This window comes from Contarinia nasturtii, unplaced genomic scaffold (assembly GCF_009176525.2).
Source record: "Contarinia nasturtii isolate CC-2019 unplaced genomic scaffold, AAFC_CNas_1.1 Cnas_scaffold_2861, whole genome shotgun sequence".
NCBI classification, from domain to species: Eukaryota; Metazoa; Arthropoda; class Insecta; order Diptera; family Cecidomyiidae; genus Contarinia; species Contarinia nasturtii.
In genome coordinates, this window is record NW_022200178.1 from 798301 (window position 1) to 824166 (window position 25866).

General features: G+C 34.4%; 8 protein-coding genes and 2 non-coding genes across 11 annotated transcripts; 4 read left to right on the forward strand and 6 right to left on the reverse strand.

Moving 5' to 3' along the window:
• Window position 1: 1 nt before the first annotated feature.
• LOC116349293 lies at window positions 2–9853 on the reverse strand (the record flags this gene model as incomplete). The annotated part of the gene is made up of 4 exons (XM_031780660.1): window positions 9191–9853; window positions 514–686; window positions 225–449; window positions 2–154 (listed from the first exon to the last, which is right to left on the reverse strand). Coding segments are annotated over exons 2-4 (507 nt in total), but the record flags the coding sequence as incomplete, so codon positions are not given.
• Window positions 1977–3388, reverse strand: LOC116349341 (alanine and glycine-rich protein-like). The gene is made up of 5 exons (XM_031780733.1): window positions 3274–3388; window positions 2953–3214; window positions 2705–2800; window positions 2500–2604; window positions 1977–2402 (listed from the first exon to the last, which is right to left on the reverse strand). The coding sequence occupies exons 1-5, from the start codon at window positions 3310–3312 to the stop codon at window positions 2116–2118; spliced, it is 789 nt and encodes a 262-aa protein (XP_031636593.1). The 5' UTR covers window positions 3313–3388; the 3' UTR covers window positions 1977–2115.
• LOC116349342 (glycine-rich cell wall structural protein 1-like) lies at window positions 6925–7732 on the forward strand. Its single transcript, XM_031780734.1, has 4 exons — window positions 6925–6993; window positions 7060–7117; window positions 7204–7227; window positions 7303–7732. Exons 1-4 carry the CDS (start codon window positions 6955–6957, stop codon window positions 7626–7628), a joined length of 447 nt encoding a protein of 148 aa, XP_031636594.1. The 5' UTR covers window positions 6925–6954; the 3' UTR covers window positions 7629–7732.
• A 441-nt stretch (window positions 9854–10294) lies between the features above and the next one.
• LOC116349314 (UV radiation resistance-associated gene protein) lies at window positions 10295–13335 on the reverse strand. Its single transcript, XM_031780694.1, has 5 exons — window positions 13101–13335; window positions 11249–12960; window positions 11110–11184; window positions 10696–11043; window positions 10295–10629 (listed from the first exon to the last, which is right to left on the reverse strand). The coding sequence occupies exons 2-5, from the start codon at window positions 12955–12957 to the stop codon at window positions 10470–10472; spliced, it is 2292 nt and encodes a 763-aa protein (XP_031636554.1). The 5' UTR covers window positions 12958–12960; window positions 13101–13335; the 3' UTR covers window positions 10295–10469.
• An 857-nt stretch (window positions 13336–14192) lies between these two features.
• Window positions 14193–14265, forward strand: Trnar-acg. The gene has a single exon. It is a non-coding gene; the product is annotated as a tRNA-Arg (tRNA).
• A 225-nt stretch (window positions 14266–14490) lies between these two features.
• Trnar-acg lies at window positions 14491–14563 on the reverse strand. Its single transcript has one exon. It is a non-coding gene; the product is annotated as a tRNA-Arg (tRNA).
• Window positions 14564–14653: 90 nt separating this feature from the next.
• Window positions 14654–17699, reverse strand: LOC116349282 (protein scarlet). 2 transcript variants are annotated; one of them, XM_031780647.1, is made up of 12 exons: window positions 17490–17699; window positions 17050–17363; window positions 16932–16981; window positions 16731–16867; window positions 16431–16653; window positions 16253–16369; window positions 16121–16190; window positions 15534–16059; window positions 15339–15474; window positions 15172–15277; window positions 15013–15113; window positions 14654–14946 (listed from the first exon to the last, which is right to left on the reverse strand). In XM_031780647.1, exons 2-12 carry the CDS (start codon window positions 17250–17252, stop codon window positions 14774–14776), a joined length of 1842 nt encoding a protein of 613 aa, XP_031636507.1. In that variant the 5' UTR covers window positions 17253–17363; window positions 17490–17699; the 3' UTR covers window positions 14654–14773. The 2 variants fall into 2 exon arrangements, with proteins under 2 accessions (XP_031636507.1, XP_031636508.1); XM_031780648.1 differs by having other exon boundaries at window positions 17050–17378.
• A 419-nt stretch (window positions 17700–18118) lies between these two features.
• Window positions 18119–19609, forward strand: LOC116349283 (transcription factor IIIA-like). The gene is made up of 2 exons (XM_031780649.1): window positions 18119–18242; window positions 18348–19609. The coding sequence occupies exon 2, from the start codon at window positions 18371–18373 to the stop codon at window positions 19478–19480; it is 1110 nt and encodes a 369-aa protein (XP_031636509.1). The 5' UTR covers window positions 18119–18242; window positions 18348–18370; the 3' UTR covers window positions 19481–19609.
• On the reverse strand, window positions 19597–20677 carry LOC116349285 (39S ribosomal protein L22, mitochondrial). Its single transcript, XM_031780652.1, has 4 exons — window positions 20403–20677; window positions 20128–20341; window positions 20007–20042; window positions 19597–19842 (listed from the first exon to the last, which is right to left on the reverse strand). The coding sequence occupies exons 1-4, from the start codon at window positions 20571–20573 to the stop codon at window positions 19661–19663; spliced, it is 603 nt and encodes a 200-aa protein (XP_031636512.1). The 5' UTR covers window positions 20574–20677; the 3' UTR covers window positions 19597–19660.
• A 176-nt stretch (window positions 20678–20853) lies between these two features.
• LOC116349284 (post-GPI attachment to proteins factor 2-like) lies at window positions 20854–24684 on the forward strand. Its single transcript, XM_031780651.1, has 5 exons — window positions 20854–21521; window positions 22206–22313; window positions 23196–23330; window positions 23514–23781; window positions 23970–24684. The coding sequence occupies exons 2-5, from the start codon at window positions 22230–22232 to the stop codon at window positions 24365–24367; spliced, it is 885 nt and encodes a 294-aa protein (XP_031636511.1). The 5' UTR covers window positions 20854–21521; window positions 22206–22229; the 3' UTR covers window positions 24368–24684.
• The last annotated feature ends 1182 nt before the right edge of the window (window positions 24685–25866 follow it).

The window sequence follows — 25866 nt, forward strand, 5'->3', positions numbered from 1 at the left end:
AACCTTGTTGCACGGCTTCCGATGACAAGCTTTCCGCTAATTTTTGTATGCACTCCTTTACAATTCGAAAACCTTTACTTTCCCATGACTGATACTCTACACCACCTTCCAGTCTGAGTGCACGCATATAACTGCTAACCACAGCTTCAACATACTAAAATTAAAAATCGGTGTTAATTTGATTTCACAGCCATGATGACGATTTATTTGGCATTCATTTATACCTCTTTAATTAGTGGATATGCTATTTCAGAATGATCCGAATCGGATTGCCCGACACTAGCTAGTAAGACGCTAATTCGATCATCGACTGAGCCACGCACCGAAAACACATACAATTCAGCGAATCGTTGAAATTCCACGATATTTGTTCGATTTGATGGTGCTCCAAATAGGAAATTTGTTATGTATTGTGCTAAACGTGGATCCATTTGGGAACCCCAAAATTTCTAAAAGCGAAAAAGATCGTTCGTTATTCGAAATTGAAAGTTGTCATTGATTGAAATGGCTCACCATTAAATCATCTTCCTTGATACGCTCGGAATTTTTGCTAACCAATTTAAAGGAACTGGCCACAAGTGGCACTTCGTCTTTTGACAATAGAGAACATTTCTCCGCCAATTTTGTACTCGAATTTCCCATTTTTTTATTTGTTCAAATGTTCTTCCACTACGGATTTATTTAATCTGAAATTTAAAGAGAATCAAATTAAAAATTATTAATTTTATGAATTTGTTATATTATACGAAAGAAACTCGTTATCAGTAGTACATTTGTCATAATTTCAATTTCATATGGAGAAAAAAAAACAAATCGGTCGACAATTTTATCATATGCGCATCGGAAATTTATATTATCGAAAAATAATTCGTAAAAATTTATTTCATTTATTGGTATATTTGATTTGTGCGCCACCCTTTTGGGCTTCATTCCCCATCCAAGATATAACTCTGCCCGTTTGCCTGAAAAATTCGCTTGGACTATCCATAATTGCACGAAATATTAAATCAATGCCCCTTGTTGCCGTTCGTACACCATCTGTGGGAGTTACTTCAGCAACCATAAGCTGTACGTGAATGAAACGTGTCTTTTACGAATAACGGATTCAAAATTTCAGATAAAATCCATAAGTTACCGAACTAAAAACCAAAATGAAATAAGCAACGGCAACGATGGTGAACTTCATCTCTATCGATTGAATTTAACTTTTGAAATGAACTATCCGATTTTCAGTGCCATTGGTTTATATACACATTTCTTATTTGAAAATATAATTAGCCGAATTATACAAATACTTTTATTGAACAAACCATTGTAATTTTCTCGGAGAAAAACGACTTCAAATGTAATTATTTTTAATTACTTGAGATTTATTCAGAGTTTTTTTCAATTCAAATATTTCTTTCGAAGAAAATTATATCAATTCGGGTATTCGATCCATTTCTAAAAATAATAAAACTATGTGGTATGCGATAATGACGTTCATAGTCAGTGAAATTTACAGGAAATTCATAAAGTGCAAAAAAAATTATTTAGATAATGGCAAATGAAGAGGTAGGTGCGTCAAAATTTCAGACAATGAAATGCTTTTATCAATTTTCAGGGGAGTTATTGGTTTCACCTCTGGAACCATTTCTTCAAGTTGCATAATACTGCATATTATTAGTATTTATAATGATAGAAATTATCAAGAACTTCACTATGACGTGAAATATTTCAATGGTTTTCTATTGAAATACAACGTTTAATCGGAAGCAATTTTGTCGAAATGATACTATAATTACAGCTATGAGTAATGACTGAAATTATATTTTCGTGAGTGTTTTGAGTGATGAAAGAGATAAAAATGTGGATAAACATTCGAATAAATCAATTTGATTGTGATAAATGATATCAATTGGGCTATTGTTGTTTACTTTCTTATCAAGTGATATTTGACAAGTACTCTGGCATATCAAAAAATAAACACCATAAAATTCAAATGATTGAATCTTTATTATATTGCAAATTGGAAATAATTGAACAAAAAATTTGGGGACGGGAATCAAGCCAATTCATTTTTCTGCGTTGTTAGTGTCAAGATCACTCTACTTTTTTTAAAACTTCCGTATGTATTTAGCATCCACCTGCGACTACCTGGCTTTTGGCTGATGCCGAAGCTTGAGCACTTACTTGTGAGCCGCCACTTCCAAAACCACCAGCTGAACTCGACGACTCAGCTCTGGCAAAAGAACTAGCTGATCCACCACTAAGACCACCACCGCTCATTGAGCCTGCTTCTGCGTGGGCTTGTGCGTGGGCTTGTGCTTGTGCTTGTGCTTGTGCTTGTGCTTGTGCTTGTGCTTGTGCTTGTGCTTGTGCTTGTGCTTGTGCTTGTGCTTGTGCTACCGATCCACTTCCGCCTGAAGTTAAAATGGTGTTACCATTAGTGAACATTACTCTTGCAAAAATGTTAACTTTTGTCTGTGCTGATTGATCTTTTGAAATTTGTTGTTTTACCTCCACCATAACAATTACCACCAGTTGCACTACCAGCTTTAGCGCTAGCGGCTGCGTTGGCTTGTGCATGGCTTCCTCCTCTTAATACACCTCCCAAAACTCCACCTACGAAGAAGAATATGCACAGAGTTTTATGACACTAGTCTATGGAAAACGAGCGTGATTTGTCGATTTCTCTGTGCGTCGCAAGTTTTTCTTGTATTACCTGCTCCTTGAGCAACAGATCTAGCCTTGGCCAAAGCACTGGCTCCGGCACTTGCAGCACCACCCAACGCACCTCGGACACCACTCAAGACATTGCCTAGTGATTGATAGTGTATTATAAAAATGAGAGAAGAATCGTGACGAACAAATCATTGGTCATCTCTATATTGCTTGGAGCCAAAAATTAACAGTTTATTCGACCGTTTGCAGACGGTGCAAATTTTTGGTGGTAGCAAATAGAATTGTCACCTGCTGATTGGGCAGCGGCTTTAGCCCTGGCCAAAGCACTGGCTCCGGCACTTGAAACGCCACCCAAAAGACCTGATGTTTTTGTTTGTGCATTCGCAGAAGCGGCTGCTTGTGATTGTGCACTCGCACCACCAATTCCACCGCCTAGAGCTTGCGTATTTGCAGCAGCGTTGGCTTGTGCATTTGCATTCGCATTAGCACTACCTCCCGAGCCTCCACTCAATACAAGCGGTAAGCATGGTGACGATGATACAAGAACGGCCTGAGAGATTGTTTTGTTATTATTTAATCGGAAGAATAATAGAATATTTTATTGTTTACCAAGCCTAGGGCCAAAACTGCAACACAGAAAGTTTTCATTTTTAAATTGACTTCTTTTACCGAAAAACAATAAAGTACTAGTGATACTCTTCTCAACAATCTGAGTGTCTTTTATACAAAAACTGTTCTTCAATTTTTGTTAACGCATCGCATACTAATTGAAATATTTACGAAGCAAAAAACGCAATTCATTTACGTAAATATGGCATTTGACACCCTATGAAACTATATGTATACCATACAAAAAACAAAACAAAAAACAATAAGCCGCCACATTTGTTCAAATATTTCATGAACTTGACACTGATATTCTTACGAATGATCTATTATTGGAAAATAAATTAAAAGAACCAATTGAAGAATTCAAATATGCATTTGATTCGAAGTGTACTATGTCAGATGGGGATGTATAGACAAATGTCCGCACATGTAAAAGTCGAAACTTGGGACTAGTTTTAAATAATTGTACCGCAATTTATTTTTAATTGTACCTTACTCGTTTGGCAAATATTTGAAAATCAAATTTCGGGGCTCTTCAATTTACCGCACAACAGGCCAAAACAAAAACTCAAAGATATTTTTAAAATTTTTACGGAAAAAATGCATTCATGTGACTTGAATAATAATAAAGATGTTGATGAATAATTTGATAAATTTGAGTCGGATACAGCGAAAACAAGTCTCATGGTCAGGATAAAAGTGAGAGTATAAACATATATTTGAGGTGATTTGATATATATGAAATATTTTTGAGGTGATGCTAAAATGACTAAAATGGATTTAAGTGAAATTCATGGTTTCTATCATCATTTCATAGAAGGCGGAAATGTTAAAATCATATGTCTTTCTTGTTCTGATAATTATTTTATGAATTTAATTAATATCGTTCTCTTCCGTTATCTCCAAAAAAATTCTAAATAACATACGTCATTCAATCGAAAATATTTGATTCGTTTGTCATTTTATGAAAACAAGAGCAATTAATGAAATGTTGTTCTTTATTTCGTCTAATTGAAATTCTTAGATACTGGAATGCAAAAAGATAGAAAGCTTGATGTATAAAAGGCACCAATTTCACGAGCATCTTTATCAGTGTTATTTTGCTATCATAACAAGTAAAATGAGAGTTCTCTGGGTTGTTTTATTTTTGTGCTTGGTAATGAATAAAAGGAAAATTTTGTTTTTATTATCTGCATTACTAAATAGGGAGACATTTTCAGGTTGCTCTTTCGAGCTCAACACCATGCCGCGGTAGAATGAATAATAATAATAATGGCAATAATGATAGAATGAAACGAAGCGTTGATGACTCAGGTTTGAATTTGATCTATTTTATTTGTTTCCAATGGATCCATATCATTATTGCACTTTTGGTTTTATAATGGTAATAATTAAAAAGAAATTCTTTACTTAACAGATGTGATCAATGGTAAGTTCTATCAATAACAATTGTCTTGTTTTTGTACAAACGTCTACTTGTTTTTTTACTTTATTTAATAGGATTTGAAGGTGAAATACCAGAAAAATATTATGATTTCATTCCAGAAGATATAGAAGAAGCTGGTGGAAGTGACGCTTAGAATCTCAATCGTGTGCAAAAGCCAGCGCTCTTAGCAAAAGCAAATAAAAGAATGCTTCCTAATGCATATATCTATCTTGATTCTGCTAAAAAATGAATGACTTAAATAAAAAAAAAACTGAATAAAAATTCATAAGGCAATAAAATAAATCATGTTTTATTTTTTTAAACTAAAAAACACGACTTTCATTGGTATATTCTGAGGATTGACGATTCTTTATTAAGTATTTGAAATAAGGTTGGTTTCACTTAAATTGTCAACTAAATCGACATTAATCGACATGGAAAGTCTTTGATTGCATCAGTATACAAATCAAACTGATATAATTATTCGCAAGTGAGAAAGAAAATCGAAAGTCGTTAGAATACAATTCGATAAATTGTTATAATTGCTAAGGGGCAGACACGTGGAATAAGATTAGACTTTTAGTGAAAAGATTCGAGAATTTGCAATGAAATAGCAACTCATGTGGATGGATTCGCGTGGAATAACGAACAGTGCATGGAATAGCAAAAATTGTTTCACTTCAAATTCATTTGACATTTATTTTGACGTTTATTGATGGATTAGTGGAATAGTGCGGAATAGCAGAATTAACATTTTTGACGGAAACAGTGCATGGAATAGGAAAAATAGTTTCGATTTCACATTTGTGTTTTTGGATTAGTGGAATAGCTGGATTAGTAATTTATATAGTGGATTCGGAATTTATTCTTGGTGTAATTGTCTTATGAGGATGAGAAAAATGATTTTCAATCAAATTCATTGATAATTGTTCTAAGCGAATAGTTAAAAACATTGAAACACTCGATCAATGAGTACAAAAATTGTATAATTGAAAAAATATCACCGTTCGTGTTTTTATTTTTTTGAAATAAAGCAATAATTGAAAAAAACCATCTATACAAACATTTATATAGCTTTGTATTTTTGTTACTCGAATCTAATGATACCACCGTATCTAATAGTACCAAATGGAACCATCCATATATTTCACAGAAGACGTCTTATGTCTTGCTTTTATTCTGATAGAGGGATATTAGAGCTATATTTTGGTCTATACACATCGTGTAGTATTCTGTACTATAGCAAAATGAAAGATGATGGAAAACTGAATCGAATCACACATTTCACAAAAAAAGAAATGCAGTGATCCCATGAATCATGGGCCATGATGCATACAGACATATTCTGTCTTTGCTGGAACTTTACAACAATGAAATATGGGAATATATCGGTGGGCGCTGGTATCGAAGATTTTTTGTTGAAGATTCAACGAATACGACATCTATTAAAATACATGAAGATTTTTGTTACTAAAGAACACACTGACTCTGATTTTGTGTGTCCGTTTGTATTGCAAATTCTGCACTCAGTCGTCAACCCTACCTGCTTGTGCAAAATTTACAACACACACGCATACACAGAATCGGTGTCAGTACTAATACGTTTGCAATACAGCTATATAGTTCGCTAGAGCTGTGTCAAGACAGCAGTAGTAACGAAAATCTTTATTGTCTTTAATAGGTGGCGTATTGTTGAATTTTCAACAAATATTTCCATACAAAAAGTGCTTCACCAGCGCCCACCGGAATATATTTGGCCAGCATTTTATATAATTACGAGTCTCTTTTTTCGAAATAAAAAATTTGGTATAATCCTATTGGGAATAATTTCTATATCACGCTGAAATATGTTTTTATCAATAAAATTAGTTTCGACACTTGAATGAATTGCGATATATGTAAGATATATAAAGACATTTGCAGTCATAGAGAAAAATTAATTAAAAAGGAAACATTAAATTACATATTCGTCCAAAAACATGTGGACCATTTGTTATTAGGTATATTTCCGTTAATATATATTGATATAATGTTAAAAACTATCAATTTCTATGTCATCTGATGTCATCTGAAAACAAAGTATTCTATTATTATCACAGAGCAATAAAATACGAGCAAAAGAATGCGAAAAATACGTGAAAATGATAATATCCAAAATTCTTCGACCAAAATTATTGAAAACTCGATGTATAAAAGGCACCAAATTTGCAACAATCTCTATCAGTTGTGTTTTGTAACTCAATCAAGAAATTAAAATGAAAGTTTTCTGCAGCATTGTCATCATTTCAAGCTTGGTAAGACAATTTTTCAAAAACTCCTTTTCGTCTTTTCAAACTGTTATATAAAAATAAAATTTTCAGATTGCTCTAGCTCATTCAGCAGCCTCCTCTGCATCAGCTCAAGCGGCTGCAAAATCGAGTTAGTGTTTATTCATATATACTTTTTTTAAGTTTTGACTACTTGTAAGTTTATAATCGTTTTTCCACTTTACTTTTATTACACAGGTTCAAAAACTGTTGGCGGCCGCGGTAATATTTTAAATCTCATCTGCAATTAATACATTTCTTTCCCCCGTTTATATTTTCAAAATGTCATTTGAACAGTCCCAATTTTCGGTCTACCAATACCAAGTTTAAGTCAGTCAAAAAGTTATAGTCAAGCAACAGCTACCTCTGGCAGTAACAGTGGTGGCCTTCTCGGTGGTCTTGGTGGTGCTGGAAGCAAGAGCTTTTCTGGTGCAAGCGCATCTTCTGAAACAGGATCTCATGGACTTGGCGGAGGACTTGGTGGAGGATTTGGCAGTGGACTTGGTGGAGGACTTGGCAGTGGACTTGGCCTTGGATATGGATATGGTAGCGGATATGGTGGCGGTAGCCAATCAAAATCAGAAGCTCAAGCTAAAGCTGCCGCCTCAACCAGCACACATTAAATTGCTTGCATTGTTCACTTAAACACACAGAGAGTAGAACTTGATTCTTCCATTCAAATGTTCAATTCTATAAAATACAAAATAAATATTCAATGAGCATTAAAGAATTTGCATTTTATTTCATATTGTTTTCCCCAAAGACTCTATTTCCGATTACCATTTCCGTTTCAGGAAATCGAGTATAATTTGTTTTCGAGTCCACAAGTGTGCTCGGCCGATAATTCGGAACAAACCAAATTTTCTTATTCATATTCAGTTTGTGCAATGGGATCAAGTACGCAACATGTACCGAAGTGTCTATAAATCGTTTTTCTTTAAAAATCGCATTAAAATTCATTGCATCAAATAATGAATTTAGAAAACAACACACAACAAATGACCGCAAAACTAAAGCTGTTACCATTGAATATTGTCTAGGTCAAAGTTTTGTATAACATGTTATTACGCGGTGAATACAAGCAGTGAGCAGTGAAGTTAATAAGAAACCACTAATTTACATCAAAATTGACGTAATCAATTTCAAAATATCATTCAACCAAAGTATTCAGTAAAAAAAGACACCCAATTCATCTTTCCGGTTACAATAGGATGAAAACGTCGCTTTTATCCGAGTTTATTTAAAGGCTCGAGCCAATTCAACTTAAAAGCGAGAGTAAGTAATGCATATACGTTCATATCAATGTGAAAATCTCTATTCGGAAGTGTTTGTGTTGAATGATATACCAGTAGCAGCTAACACTCGATATTTTGCGCGCTTACAACATATCGGTGTTGTTCAATCGATTTGAACCTAACGTGTGCTAACCTTAGTAAAAAATATATCATCATAATTTTCCTGTTTATTTTTTTAAGTGTGCATTGATTTGACACCTATAGAAAACAAACAAAGAAAAATCTAGAGGAAGCAGAAAAAAAATGTAACAAAGCAGTTCAAGGCCATTTGTGCCGTGATAATATACATATCAACATCAGCGAATTTATTAATATTTATAACATTTGAAGCAGCAGCGACACACAGAGAGAAAGCGCAGGCAAGATAGAGAAAAAGAATAAATAAAAATCCGTTCGTATTATCTACAGATGAGAATTTCAGTTGCAGTAATGAATATTACGCGAATATATTTTTATCGTGTTTATTTGCCGACATACCCGCAAACGCTAACTTGCGCAATGCGCATCAACGAGGAAATTTATTGTTTTTTTTTCAACCCAACAATAAGGTTCTCCATGGATGAAGCGCTTCGCAAAATAGATTTATGTGTCACACGCACGTACACACCGAACACTTCTCAACATATGATTTTCCATTATCATCATCACTGCTACCTTTTTTTACTATATTCTTTTATATCGATACTGTACTTGACAACATAACGAGCTAATGCCAATATGCATCGCAGTGATAAAAATCGATTAGTGCAATTCAACGAATTGTGAAAGTAAATTCTCTTTTAACCCATTAATTTTTAATTAAAAAAAATATGCCAGTGAATGGCTCAAATACTGATAAAGAGTTCTTTTTTTCTAAAATGCGCGAAATCAAGAGCAAAATGTTGACTTACCAATCGAACATTGAGATGCGCTGCAAATGTACGCCCAAAATCACCCACAACCAATTCGATATACACTTGTTTACTTTTATATATTTCTTTCTTTCTTTTCTTATTTGTAAACTGTTTTCCACTGGTTTTCTACGTTCGCATGTGATTTGCACATATAATTCGACGTAATAGTTTCTTTATTCGTCACTCACACCTCATCTTGTGATGAACGGAACTGATACACTTTAGACAATCAAATAAACTCGTAGCCGAAATACGTACAAAAGCAAAACGGCGAAAAGAAGTAGCGTATGTAATTAATTCCAATGTAGTATAATACAATCACAATAAAGTCAATTGACAATTCAATATTCAATAAACGATAACCGTATCTCGACTGCTTCTGTACGCAGTACGTCAAGACAAACGAACCGATTTACTTTACTGACAACGTGAACAAAAATTATGGCACTGATTCAATTTTTATTTTATGTGTATGCATTGCGATGAAAACGACGATGACTATTATCCTATTTAGTATAGATATTACGTACAATCATTCCTTGTTTGTGGTATACTGTTTGAATTCAAATCAAATCTTATTTACACAGAGCAGAGCACATCGCAACTCTCTTGCTGGCCTATGGATAAGCAGTGTGCGTTTTGTGTTCACACATATCTATTCCCAAAATATCGATAAAATCCAAGTGTAAGCGCGCGAGAGTGAAAGAGAGCTCCATATCTCTTGAAAGAAACGTCAAAGTCGTTTTCAAAAATGGCGTTACCTTACACACCGTTTACATACATACACACATACATGCTCGCACCTCGATGGCGCCATTTTCGAAATTACCTATGTTTTTATAGGCAATTTTGTGATTTTTTATAAATAAAATAATGTTTTGCAAATAAAAATGTAATATTTTTTGAAGAAGAACAAATCACATACCTTTTTACATACAGAAAAATCCGTCTGAATACTGACAAGAAAACTGTTGGTAGTGCGAACATTCATTTTAAAAACATGGTTTTTATTTTGAATTGCTTTGTATATTTTGTCATTAAAGTTATTAATTTGGTTGTTTGTACCAGTAGTAGCGATATAGTTTTTCTTTATCATATTAATTGAAACGCATATACATTTTAAATTTATTTAAATACACAATTAACAATCAACTCAATACAAGTCAAAGTCAACGAAATAAGAATAATACCAAATGGAGGAGAACATTTAGAACATTTTGAAGAGAGACATTTAACTAAAGAATCGCGTATCATTTGGTGTTGGTGATTGGTGTGTTTACGAAATGTGTCCAGTTGGTAAAATTGGTTCCGAGCTAAAAGTCTTATGCGGGCTGCTTGCACTGACATTCGATTTTCGATCTGAATTGTCATCACGACATTTTGCTAATTGATCATCCGAAAAACTTCCGCGTGTACGACAGGAACCAATGCTTTGTCTACAAAATAAAAAAGATGGTTAATTGTGTTGAAAACGAGTGCAATTGATTTTTTGTCTCAGCTACCTGGATTGGTCGGCCAAATTGATATTCTCTTCGCTGATCGAAAATGCTTTGTTGGCTGGCACTGGTAGCATCATATCAATGGACGTTTCCGAAATGGATGACATCGGTACATCTGCATCGGCCGCTAAAAAAGATACACTGGCCGACTCCTGAATCGCAAAATATTTTTCGGTGATTTCTTCGCCAACCGTTAGTATTGCCAGTAGATTTGGAAGTGTTGCACGCAAATCCTCACGCGACGAGTGTAGATTTAAAATGAATTTCATTTGTGATATATTTTGATTAAGTAAAAATGCTGCATACAGCAATGAATCACTGGGAGGAATGTTACGGCAATACAAGGGAAATCTGGAATTATTAGTAGAGAAATGATAGATTTTTAAAAATGACAAAATTTGTGGAAATAAAACTCACTCTCGATCATGTTCGGAAAGCATTTTGATGTCATCGCGAATTTTCGATGCTGATCCTTGATAAATGATTTTATTTCTATTGAAAAGAGAACAAAAATGATTAGAAATGTTCGATGATATGGTTGATTTTACGCACTCACCTTAATGTCACATTAAGAATTGAAGAGCATAGTAGAACGACATGGGCAACGTAGCACATAGCAACGGAAAGACTAAGTGCCGGATTATTCGTACCGGATGGATGTGAGCTATAATATTTGCGTAAAATGTCCGTATTTGGTAGGCAAATGCCGTTAATCTCATAGATTCCGCTTCGATCGCGTTCTTTAATCACATAAATGTCTCGCAATTGGCCAAGCAGTTGATGTTGTCGCTGTATGAGCGACTCTTTAGTTTTTTCATACGATTTCTGTCGGCTTGAATGAAGCGCACGCTTTTCAATGGCCATATCTCGGTCGCGGCTCAATTCACGATAGTCATCCATGAGCCAAGATTCTTTATCGATATTTTCGTCATTTAATTGGGCGCATTTGTCATGCAATTTTCGCAACGTAACCTTGTATCGATCGCGTTCCATGGTCAAAAATCGGCATCGAAATTTGGCCGTTTCGATTTTGCGTCGCAGTTCTTGTGCTCGCAGCAAATCTTCGGGTTTTGGTTGTTCTGGTTGCGTTGTCAACAGTCGACTTAATGTTCGGCCATAGGATGGATTCACTAATTTTGGACGATAGAACATCGCTTTGTTTGCAATTAATTCCAAATTCAAACATGATGCACTTTTCATGCATATTTTTTCCATCACCTCATTGGCACTCTGGGTTTTCTTTCGGAATACGCGTTGTTTTTCCTGTAGCAAAAGTAGCTTTTGCACATTATAACTACGACGAATTTCCCATTTGAAAAATTCCTTATCCAAAAATCGAACTTTCAATACATTCGGATCGGTTATTGTGTATTCTTCGTCGGCATTTTGATCGTGCGCATCATTCGAATTTTCTGGTTTGTGTGGTAAATTTGTGATAGCATCACATGATGGAGATAATCGTCCGCTGGCATAAATCGGCTCCGATATTCGTTTTGGCGAATTTGCCATTGAAATTGGTTTACGCTCGCCAACATCCAATTCATTTAGATAATTTCGACTTGAATGCAGGCTATCACAGTTTTTTGTGGTGTTAATAGTCGTACCTTTGGTAGCAATTAAATTGTTAGTAGAATTTTTCGATGATAATAAGCCTTTTTTAAATTCTTTTTGCGATGCAGTTTCGAAGAAGTGTTTGTATTGCATGGGAACACTTTCAGACAATAAATAATCGACCGATGTAAAAAAACCACCGTGAATATAAAAAACTAGCGCATTATTCATTAATTTAACCTCTGAACGCTTTGTTATCGGCACCAAACCGGAAAAGTATACGCCCCACACAAACAACACTTTGTCCTTATTGTTGGTGCCATCGCTTGAATCACGGTCAACATTTGGCTCAACGCTACTTTGACGCAAGTCTCGGTGTATGGAGATTGTATTGCTCAATGACGATCGCCGTGGATGTCTTACATCTTCCGTGGTTTGGACGCGTTTTGTTTGCCATACTCGAACAACAACAAATTGTGACGTTGATTTTTGAATGTTTTGACAATTGATTTCCGACCAAATCACATTTCGAAATGTTTGCAATGGTTCACTCGTGAAAAATGGGGCAGACATCAATGTCAAATGCAATGTAAAATAAATCGATGTATTCGGATCTGCATCGATATTATGTCCTGTGATTTGAATTAGATTCCGCAAACGCAGCTGTTGTGTGGCCAATGGACTCCAATCCCGACATCGTGGTCGATTAATCATGTTCTGTAAATATAAAACATATATGTATTACACACTGCGATAAATAAAGACACATTCACAGAACATTGTCGCCATCATCATCGAAACATAATGCAATTATGTTTGACAAAGAAAAATTGTAAGTACTATCTACATACACATACCTCATCGTAATCTCAACAAAAAATTTCGTATGAAAAGTGATTGCACAAAACACTGAGCTTCTTTCACTTGGAATCAAATTGGTGCGTACACAATTCGATGGCTATTTCTGCATTCGACAACAGTTCACATCAGTTTTCCGCATTAAATTCGAGAATATTCGCAACTTTTTTCCAAATGAAAATCGAAATTCTTTGTTTTGATAAAAACTAATGCCATGTATTTCGCTTGACAACTTGAACTGTCAATTGGAATTGTTTGAAGTGTCAAAACTCTCTCTTTCTCTCCGTATGTACAGGGCCACCAACCTTAATGACTGACTAATATGGAAAATTGCGCTGTAGAACATATGAATGCCTATTTAAAATTCAATGAATTTTAATGTAAATTTGATTTGTTTTTATGGAAATTAGGCACACATTTTAGCATCTTCTTAAATTGAATTGTGGAATTATTGACAGGTTTTTGTGGTTCAAACACTTTGACATTTTCTTTGCAGTCTCGTACATCGAACTCAATTTGATTTGGAAAAAAAGCGCGAAAGTATATTTTCATTTAGCGGCAGATGTTTTATTTTTGTACAAACACCAATGGAAATTCAATGCATTTTATGTTGATCAAGATCATTCGAAGGAATAAAAATTGATTAAAATACATGTCTCTTTTTGCACACATTCATTGTATTTTACATGTATATATTTGTATGACTTTTGGAAATGACATTTTTCTGTAGGCGTAGAATAAAGAAATAGATGGAAGACGACAAAAGAACAAAGTTTATTGTTCTTAATAAACAAAAAAGCAGCTGTTTCTAAAGGCATTGAACATTCGAATATTTAATATGCAAAAATATAAATATAGCGGATGTATAAAATATAAAAAAAGCAATAGGTGAATGATATGCCAAGAAATGAGTGTTTATCATTCGTGGTCTTATGCAAAACAAGAAAAATAGCCTAGAAAATAGCATACCATGCGGTACATTGTATCTAATTTAATGTCGCGTATTTATTTTTAACGTGAGCATCCGTCTATATTCCAGTGTCTTATGCGACGGCAACTTACCTTTGATTCTGATTCATTCCTTGTACACGGGGTCCGTGGCGCAACGGATAACGCGCTTGACTACGGATCAAGAGATTGCAGGTTCGAATCCTGCCGGACTCGATTCTTTTTTTTAATTTCTGGATTATACCTTTTTGAAGCTGAAGAAAATCACAAGTAAAATTGTTGTTGCTTCGCTTTAAAATTCGGATTGATAAAATCAAATATATTCAAATAATAAATAGAATGCTTCAAAATGTATTTTTGCTTTTGTTGGCACATGTTTCGATAGAATCGTCTAGAAATAAACTGAAAAAGTATAATCCAAAAAATGAAAAAAAAAAGAATCGAGTCCGGCAGGATTCGAACCTGCAATCTCTTGATCCGTAGTCAAGCGCGTTATCCGTTGCGCCACGGACCCGTTGAAGTAGAATTGGACACATAATAACATAACGCAATGGTTCTATGTTGATAGATAATATTGAGAATATAAATAAAGAAACATATGATGTAACATGAATCAAGTTTTATTACTTTCGTGAGCACATTTATTTGTTTTCAAATCTTACAAAATTACACAAAATGTTATCTAATGTTCAGCACATGTTTGCAAATTTTAGAGAAAAAAAAATTAATACTTTCTAACTCGTAGCCACAAAAAAAGAAAACCAAATACATGGAATGTGATATATAACGCAGTCAATGCGTATAAATCAGTGTTAAAATCATCTTCAGTAAAATTATATAAATCATAGATCTCCTCAGCCGATTCGAAGCATGGTAATTGAGCGGCAAAATTACATGCTAGAACGAATTTAAAAAAAATGTATGAAGAATGACTTTCAATCATTAAATAATTACTGATATTACTTATGTTGGTGACTCCTTCCCATTGTACAATCGTCATTGCTTCGTTTGCATACTTCAGCCAAGAAATGTATTTTAACCAGGATAGAGCAAACGGCACAGAACTAAAATCGCAAAAATCATTTACTAACCACACTTCAATGAAAAGGACTTTAAATTTACTTGAGCTTGATAAAGACACCCGACGTGATCATAAGAGACACATCAAATGGTACCAAAAATGCAATCGCCATATCGACCGATCTGAATGCAATGGAAAAGAAACATCCTAAACAGAAAGATTTTATATTCAACCTACAATCGATGGAAATAAAATACGAAATTTTTACCGCAAGCCGTTGCTATGTTCATCACAAAAATGATAATTATCGTTGTCATCAGGAATGCATAAGCAGTCGGTCGAAGTTGAGCAAAGATGTACACAATTACGGTAAAAATGAGCGGTTCGATGATTAAACCCGGAATCTGTGATAAATAAATAGGTTTTGAGAAATGAATTCAAGTAGAACCGATCAAAAGCTTACCAGTGCCACAGTGCTTGTTATATAATATTGTAGTGTGTTATAGAGGCCAGCTTGTCGTTCGCGTATAAACAGTGGATCTCGATTTGGGAATAATGTGAGAGCCGAGTACATGGGTGAAAATGTATTTTCCGATATAAGTATAAACAATGCTCCTTGAACGGATTGAATTCCATATTGATCTAAAGTAACCGATCCAAAAAAACAAAGTCCAGCCAAAGTCGCGATAGCGATTGCCTTTACAATGCGAATCTTTTGAATATGCGGATCTCTTGCCACAATTAGTAAATTCCGATAGATCAGCCAATAGACGGTAATTATCCAAAGCGGTTTTTGAACGTCATACTTTCGCTCCTCTTCGATTGCAAAGTCATTTGATATTTCACAGGTGTGATCTTGACGTGTTGCTTCAAATGCATCACAAAGCTGATGGGCAACGTTATTCAATTCCTTGCCCGGTTCAGTCTTCGATAGAATGCTGATCATAAAATCGGCCGGATTATACGTTGATGGACACTGATAACCATTTCTAAAAACAACGGAAAATTTGTTTTGACATCATTTGGAAATTCACACTATCTCATGCTTACAGTGAGAAAAACGAAACAGCTTCATCCGGTGTGCCAATGTAACTGATACGACCATCGGCCAAGAGTAACACTTAACAAAGGAAATGCAGATGAATTGAATAATTAATCACAGGTCAAATATAAAACGTGTACCTTTGTGAAACATGGCAAATATTTGACTGGATGGCTGATGAATTGTACACATTATTGTCGTTCCTTGTTTGGCCAAACGAAGCAAAATACTCGTCACCTGTTGTGCACTATATGCATCTGTATTTTAAAACATTTGATTTAAAATAAAAAAATTGTCGAATGTCTTGTAGAAGCTCACCCAAACCAGTAGTAGGTTCATCGCAAAATAAGAGTGTTGGGTTTGTTAGCAGTTCAGAAGCGAAAGATAGTCTCTTTTTCTCACCACCGGACAATGCTTTGCCTTTATCTGTGTCACCAATTCGCGTATTTATACACTGTAATAAACCGACCTTGGCCAGCGTTGAGTTTACTAAGTTGCTCTTCTCCTTACGACTAATTCGCTTGTCTAATTTTAGATTTGCCTAAAAATTCCGCAATCGAAAACAATTGTTCTTATTTCCGCACTGTGAGAGTTATTATTTCGTCTCAAAATGCTTACAATGAAGGTCATATGCTCTAATACAGTTAAGGTACCATCGAATAAATCATCTTGATGCACAAACCCACTTGAACGGTGCATGAAAGGTCCAACTGGCCGATTGTTGACTAATATATTACCCTCCACAATAGTGCCAGCTTCAAATAAAGCACAAAAAAAATTAAATTTTGAACGTTGATCAAATGTATTCACATCACTTACGCATATTTCGAAAGGCTAATGCTGACATAAGAGTACTTTTTCCGGCGCCACTACATAAGAATAATTAAAAGAAAAAATAAATTGATTTTTTATGTAAATTATTCGAAGTTCGTCATACCTTGATCCCATTACAGCCATCAAAGTGCCCGGTTGTATAAAACCCGTTGAATTGTTTATGATACGTTTTAGATTGTTTGTACTATTCCCATTTTTCTTATCTTTAGTGTAAACATTAACATTTTGCCAAATTAACGTGGAACCACGGCACGAGCTATAATTTTGTAATTCATTCATCTCGGTCATTTCACTACATTCGTTCATTTTTTTTAAGTTTAACCAATTCAAAAAATGGTGTAAACTCGATAATATTTACTATAATCGGAAAAAGTGTAACTTTTGTCCCCTTTAGACTCGATGTTGCTCTCACTCACGCTGTGAATTAAATGACTGATATTTTTGTATTGTTTTTCATCACTACTATATCTTATCAAAAAGTAATCAACGAAAATTCGGTGAATTTCAAGACTATTTACACTTAAAGAATGATAAAATTCATACTTGAGCTGTGTGATGCTAGGCACGATAAAAATGTGTTCGCATTTTATCTAGACTTGTGTTGGTCGCAACGACCCAAATGAAAATCAAATTGCATATAAGCCGAAATGAATTTAAATATGTATCGTGTGTTTTTTCACTGAGGTAACCTGGTAATCAATGTAATATGATCACTGGAGAAAAAAAATCGAATAACTTCACAAAAGTAGGGTCTAAAGCAAGACTCCGCAGCAAAAATCGAACACTTCAAAAATATTTACATTTTAAATACATGTGTAATTCTATAGTTTTTACCATGTGCATGTATTTTGCTTTCCAACAGGCATTTCAATATCGAATAATATGTGCTCGCCATCGACAAAAGAATTCTTCACGTCCACATACGTACATTGCATCGTAAAGAAACCATTTCAGTGCAAAGAGCGAGAGATCGTTGAAAACTCGACGTTTGGTTCATTAATACTCGGATTTACTGGAAACGATGAATGGAAATCGAATTTGTGGTATTAACAATGATGATATATTTTTTATTATTTTTTGGGAGGGAAAAAATGATTTCGATATAAAATCAATTTGTATGTTCCAAACAAAGGGATTTCAATGACATCTATTGGTCGGCATTGTAACTAGTATACAACACATATTGTGCACAACTGAGAACTGTCAAACGCAGCACATGTACGCGACAAATTAGCAGTTTTAAATAACAAAAACCAAATTACGTGTATTTTCCGTATTTATTTGAGTGAAAATAGGGTAAGAGCATGGAATTTCTAAAGACAACTGTACATTTTTCTTGTCAAATTTTATCGAAAATTCTTTTACGTTTAAACAATATTGTAATTTTCTCTCCAATTTCAGTGGGTGAATGAAAACCGAACAAAATGTCGTCAAATAATTCGGATGGTTGGTCATTTCTATCGACAATTAAATATACCTGTAAATTTCCCAATTGTGATCTGCAATTCAGGCGTAAGGATCGATTGGACGCCCATGAATTCACCCACAGTAAAATGAAAAAATTCCAATGCAACATAGACGGTTGTGACAAAGCATATATCACCAATTCACATTTGCAACGCCACACAAAAACTGTACATTTCAAATTAGCTCAGAATGTGTACTGTCCACATGAATCGTGTGGTAAATTCTTTCATTCGGTAAACAGTATGAAGGCACATTGTCATCAAATCCATTCGGAGATATTCCGTGCATTTGAGTGTGATATTTGTGGTGAAAAATTTCGCCGAAAAACTCAATTGAAACAGCACATGTTTGTGCACACTGGTAACTACCGATATACCTGTGATAAGTGTGGAAAAGGATTTCATTTGATGAGCCGATTAAAAAGGCACGAAAATTCGCATCGTACACGCCAATGTCCAGACTGTGGTGCTACATTCGATAAATGGTCACTCCTTTTGGCACATAAAAACAAAGAACACATAAATAGTGACCTGAAATGTTCGATTTGTAATCGTGAATTCCATTCGAGGCGGTTGCTCAAAATTCATCGGAAAACGCATGCAAATCTTGACGATCGAATTGTTTACGAATGCCCGTACGAGGGATGTTCGAAGGTTTTTCTACAGAATCAAAATATGCTAGCACATTACAAGTCGAAACATGAAAATCGAACATTTCCATGCACATACGATGGCTGTACACTGGAATTAAGTACAAAACAAAAGCTAAATCTTCATATTAAAGCGATGCATTTGGGAGAAGTTGTGAATAAGAAACCAAAAAAGGTGCAGAAGAAAGCCGAAAGAAAGGATAAAGGAACACAAAAAATATCGACCGCATCGAAATTCTTCAAATTTATTTTGCCGCCAGCATTTGAACGAGCTATCATTGCCGGCCAAGGAAAGAATATTCATATTGAACATGGTGAGATTGAAGACGAAGATAGCGATACTAGCGATCGAGAAGACGATTTGGAGACTTCAAAACTAACTACCGTCAAACTTATTGAAGGCGTTGTCAAATGTTGAACTGCAACTGAATGAATTTTAATGAAAATTTTCTTACGTCACACAGACGTATAAGACAAAGCAGTTATGAGATGTATATGAAGGGAAACTATTTATTGAAAGAATAAAAACCGAACTTATAATTCAAAATGTCGACTCTTTTATTTCTAATGCATGTAAATAACGCAATACAATGAAAATTTACAAAGAATTATAGATTTTTCTCTTTCGTTTTTCATCCATCCATTTGTCGAGTTGTTGTTCAGGCGTGACTTTATTTCCATAGTAGTCTTTTGGTGGTTTGCCCTCTTCCAAGCGAACAAAGTAGTGACAGTATTTATATTCAACGCGACCCACTCTCATTCTAGCATGACGACGTATACCTAGGGATGTTCAGAAGAAAAGAATGGAAATTAATCAATAATGAAGCAGAATAGAAAATGAAATTATAAAAGAAAGTATATAGTTTAAGCGCAATATTGCCTTAATTAGACATTTGGATCACTTGAGATCACTGTAGAAGAGAAAAAAAAAATGTGACGTATACCTTTGATCACATATCCTTTTCCCGTAAACGATTCGGCTGAAATAATACAATAGTTAGAATAGTTTTGAAAGGTTTTTGTGAAAGTAATCGAAGAGAAATTGTGTCTTGTATCTGTACTCACCAACCCATAAATTGCTTTTAAATTCAACGTTATGTTCTTTAATAGCCAACTCTTGAGCTTCCAACAATGTGTCCAATATTGAAACGGCTCCTCTCTTTGCAACAAATCGTAATTGACGGATGGCCTCATCAATTGACATACCACGAATCATACACGCAATGTACCACATTTTTTCCGGACTATATTTGATGTTGTATTTTGAATGGCAAACAAACTGAAAACAAAATAGAAAAATAAGAAAATTGTTTCGTCTCAAAAATAATGCATTTGCTTACCGCTTTTCTTGGTACTTCATCTTCTGTTTGTGGTTCAAACACCTTGTCATTGTACATAAGAAATTTTCTCGGTTCAGCGTTCAAAATTGCGCTCGTATGAAATTGTGAATTGCTTAAAATTGATGCACTTGGTGCAATTCTCGAGGCAATACCACGAAAAATTGACAACATTTTGGAGAAAAGACAATTTCAAACTTTAAACAAATGCTTGCTAATTAAACTTCCCTTTTTCAGTTCACAGAATCTAAGGTTATGTTTATCGTCGTAATGTCAGATGAGAGATTTTTTTTTTGTGTGAATGAAATATGAAGTGAAGAGAGAGCGAGAGAGAATTGAGTGAATTTCGTTTGACATCTGTCATAGTGTCACGAACGGTTTGAGTGTATTGGAGATACTATGAACCAGTGGTGAAATGTCAAATATGAAAATGAAAATCCGTTTCATTGCTCACCGTCATATGTGCGGATACATTGTTCGCTCTCATTCTATGGAGCGAGAGATAGAGCGCTTGCGTACCACATAACGAAAATTTCTTTTTTTTTATTCGAAACGAGTAAAAATGCATTGCTGTGCGCGAAAAGTCACTAAATAGTTGCGGTAAATGGAAAGAGCAGCAGCAGCAGCAATAAAATAAAAGAAATACCTTAAACATTGTACTGTTATATGTCGATTTCACACGGACTCATATGGATTAGCGCCAATTCGCGTACAGTTGTAACTATGATTTGCCCCATTCAACATTGATGAACGAGAGACGAGAAAAAAACAAGGAACGGTCGAATGTGTGAAATTACGAAGCATATTAAAAGTGTTAAACCAGTGAAACGAATTCCCAAAACAATTCAGACACACCACGTTTCGGGTGCTGAAAATCAATTGGTGTTATTGCATGTATACACAACGAAATCGTTGAATATTTGACGCAAGAGAACCTGAGATTTTTTCCGTCGTAGGACGACGGTGCGTATAGTTTTCACAAATTTGGCACACTTTCATTAGACTACAATTTTCAAGGGAATCAAATAAAAAAGAAGTGATTTTTCTTTCACATTTGCAATAAATTTGCAAAGTACCACGTAATAGGCAGCATACACACATCGCCAGTTTTGTTTCATCAAAGTAAGGATTTTTCATAAATAAATTATACAGTATCCAAAATGAAAATTGTTGAAAGAAAAAGAGAAAAAAAAGTTATCATGCATGTCGTAAGATCAAAATTATGTTTTGTTTGGTGTATTCAAGTGTACGTGTACAAGGATAGAAATCGAGAGACAGAGGGAGAGGGAGAGAGAGAAAAGAGATAATCTAAAAAAAGAGTTCCAAGTGAAAAAAAATTCCAAATTGCATTTTGTGTAACCTTCTGTTAGCGCATAAAAAATGCATGATGTGGTTTGAACCGTTGTATTTCTGTCTATGAAATCGAAACACATTGAAATGACATCTTTGAAAATCACACGATATGATATTTAATTCAGATAAAAGTTACAACTTGATTGCTTTTTTTCTCTTTTCGAAATAATTGTTGTTTTTTTTTTTTTGTCCCCTTATTATATAATGCAAGTAGTATTGGTAACATAAACATTTCATAGGGCCATTAATATTGTCTTAAACTTTAAAAGTCTTCAACATATCATTTATATGAGCTCGTTCATTTGAACAGTATCGATTTAGTTTTAGTGCTGAGTGTTGAGAGTCAATATTGAAACGACCAATTCTACACCACATAATATATAGTGTGTTGTGATTTTGCTCTTTTATTTCATTGATATATTTTTATATATATCTATATACATATAAATATAGCCCCGTTGATTTTGCCCCAGTGTGATGACTATCGATAAAAATGAGCCCGATGAAATTCCTGCCAATCAAAAAGATGAATCGCCTAATAGCAAGGAAATCACAGAAAAGGTAACTAAAAAAGCCAAAACCGCACGCAATCTAATTAAAAAGCTGAGCCATTGAATAAATGTAATATACCATTTGATATTTTCCGTTTGGCGAGTTATGAAAGGGACCGACACCAAATGTGTGATTGAGTAAGCGAGTGTGTGTGTGTGTGTGTGTGTTTGCGTTAAATAGACAGAGCAGAGAAAATGAGTGAACACGATAGGCTATTTGTATTGGCTATTATTGCTGGTGTAGCATATACATGCGTTCCGATAAATTACAATTTACGCGAATCATATTCTCTCTCTTACATATCATTTTTTTTGTTTCGTTTAATTCCTATTTTTAACCTAATAAATTTTTATTATAAATAAATGAAATTAACATTGCACTGGCGCACGTAATCAATTCAATTAGCTAGCACGCGTCTCTCCTTATTGTCGTTTACTTATAAAACATACAATTTTGTTCGGCGCGTAAATATAGGAATCGCCTTCATTGGTGCATTTAATACGTCTCAATGTATCCTTCAATATAAATGTTTCCATGTTCAAGCACGTTTTAATCGAATATCGATTCTAAACGGTGTCAGTGTTTTGCGCATTTTTCTCGGTTTTTCATTTGCGTAAAGTTCAAGTGGAAAACCGTTTACAAACGACCGATACAGATAGAGACTTCAGGCCGAGTGAGAGAGAGAAAGAGAGAAAATCGATGAAAAAAATTTGTTCATGAAATTTAAATCACATTTCAAAGATATCAAAATGCACGAAATTTTACATTCAAAGGGGTATTGAAAAGCAGATGCACGAAGGCACAAGGGCAATTATTCGAACAAAAGAAAAAGCTCACTTTAAATATATAATGACTTAATAAATTGAATGTTGCTCTTCATCTATGTTTCAGATTACCGTGCATTTTATGCTGGGATTTCGCGAAATATGCATGGTAACAGCCGCACTGCCAATGGTAACGCTATTTATTTGCTTCGTGAGTGCCGTTGTCTTCCAATTTGATGATGTACATGAAACACATTGCCGGGTGAGTTTATCGCTTCGATTTTGTATTTTCATATGGGTATTTATTTGCCAGTTTGATTTAACCCCGTTCTTTTTTTTCACCTCCAAACTAATGTGGATTTGATTGGTTTCTTCTTCTTTTTTGGTTTCGTGTTTTTCTCTCTTTCTCTAATTACATCACCATCGGTGTCCGCTACAACTACAGGTTTTCAATTTTATACCATCGATAAGCGCCATAACGGGCATCAGTCCAAATATCTATTTTTGGCGAATAAGCATTGCGTTGCATGTAGGGCCGCGATTTATAATTGCAATTTGTTACAAAAGCTATTATGAACATATGTTGTGCCATGTCAAGAATCCAATAGTCCACAGCAAAGGTACACTTTATATGAAACTTGCGTTTTGGTTGCACATCGTTGAAATCACTTCACTGTGCGGTGTCACGTACATTTCAAACCGAGAGAATTACAGTAAGTTTCATTGGGTCATAAATTTTCGAACAGTGCTATGCTCTGTTTTTTTTCTTTTAAGTGTGTGTCCCGCATATCATAATATATATCATTTTTCTTACTTTGCATAATACTATTCTGTATTTGGCATTGAGTGTTTTGTTCCTCTTCTTATACTTTTTCTCATTTTTTTCTTCTTTTTTTTGCAGCCCTGCATGAACAAGTGTTCATTGTGTTCATGGTGTGCTCGCTGTGTCACATGCTGATCGTAATAAAATTGTGTCAATTATTGAAAAACGAAATCGACGTACAGCGATTGCCTCATTTGATTCTCATCGATGAGGAGAAATCCATTAAATTCAAAAAGATCCTGTTCAACATATCGATCGTTTGTACCGTCGGGTTGGCCGTATTTTTCTTCAAGCATCGAGTTTACTGCCACGATTTAGCGTTCAGTGCGTTTGCATTTTGTGAATATATTATTGCTGTGTGCAATTTAGCATTTCATTGCACAACCATGTTGGATTTTCCATCTGAGTATTTGATGATCGCACGTCGTACTACAAAACTTAAACTAAAACACCCAACCGGATGGAAATTGGACTAGATATGCAGTGAAATCGACAGGATGTGACTCAATATGAATGGATTATGGTATCCGTTACTATGATGACATGTTCTAATTCGCGAATTTGGACAAAATGACGTAATTTATTATGTTTTATATTTCGTATACGTTTATTCCACTATACCACTTGCCCTGTGGCCAATAGTTTTTATTGCACGAAACAAAACCGAGTTTATGCCAAACGGCACTTTTCGGTTCTGTATTTTTATTAAATTATTATTTGAAATCTTTGATGAATGTTTTATGAACAGAAATCATTTTTTTCATGGAAAAAGCTCTTGCTACGTGGAAAATTGAATTATTTCAAAATGGTTCATGGCCATTTTTGTCATTCATCGAAAGAATTCGAAATTAATTCATAACAAAAAATATATGTCAATTCCAAATTCATATTTATATCGGTCCGGAGATTAAAAATTCGTGAGCATTCAATCGGTGTCAGCAATGTTGATCTAGTGTACACCACGTATAACACCTAATACACAATTATAACAACTATTTCTAGTCCTTTGAATTTCTAGTCAAATTTAGTAGTGAAATCAAAAATCAACCACAACATACCAAAGTCTTTTATGAATTGGGAATTTAATTTAAGGTTTTTAAAAAAAATCGGTAATAAACCACTTGCATTTAGTTAAAACTTAAAAAAAATTATAGTGAAAAGTGCAGAAGAAAAGAATAGAATTTAAATAGATCAAACAAAAAATTGGAACTATTTTTCTTGACACTCCACACCACGTACAAAAATGAAAAGAAAATGAACATTATGAAATTAATATAAAGCCTCTGTGATGAGGTATTCTGTCATTTTAGTCTGATCTGATTGACTGTTTTGGGTCAAGAACTTTACTTTCTTCCAAACGAGCACACCGTAAAATTTCTGCGAAGCCTTCATTAAAGAAAAAAAAAAAAGAAAACTTTAATTCACACACGAATCGAGTCTATTTGACATGAGATTTTTTGAACGTTTACTGAATTATCTGATACAGATGAGGATGATTACTTGTTTTACCTATTGAATAAATGTTACTATTTTATATGTTTTTTTTTCTAATATAACACCAAATTGATTTCAATATGGAGTACAAAATATATTTGATTGGTCTGAAAAAAAAAGAACAAAATTATTTATTGCTTAAGCACTTCTCTAATATAAAGTCCGTGCGCGATCGCCCCATGTTGATAATTACGTTGATTTTCCTATCGAGTGATCCGCAGCATTTACCGAAGAAGAAAAAAAATGTGTTGAAATAAACGAAAAGTATACCAAAAAAATATATATGAAAAATTACAATTATATATGAAAAAAAGTGTCCGAAGAACAAAAGAAAAACAGGATAAAAAACACAATTGTATATTCGGAATGTCTTGTTGTTATGCGCAGACCAACAAATTAGTTATCGAATACTTTATTTCTGTGATTTATCGAATTAAATGGATCGAGCGACGGACGTAATGTATATTCTATGTAAAGTTTT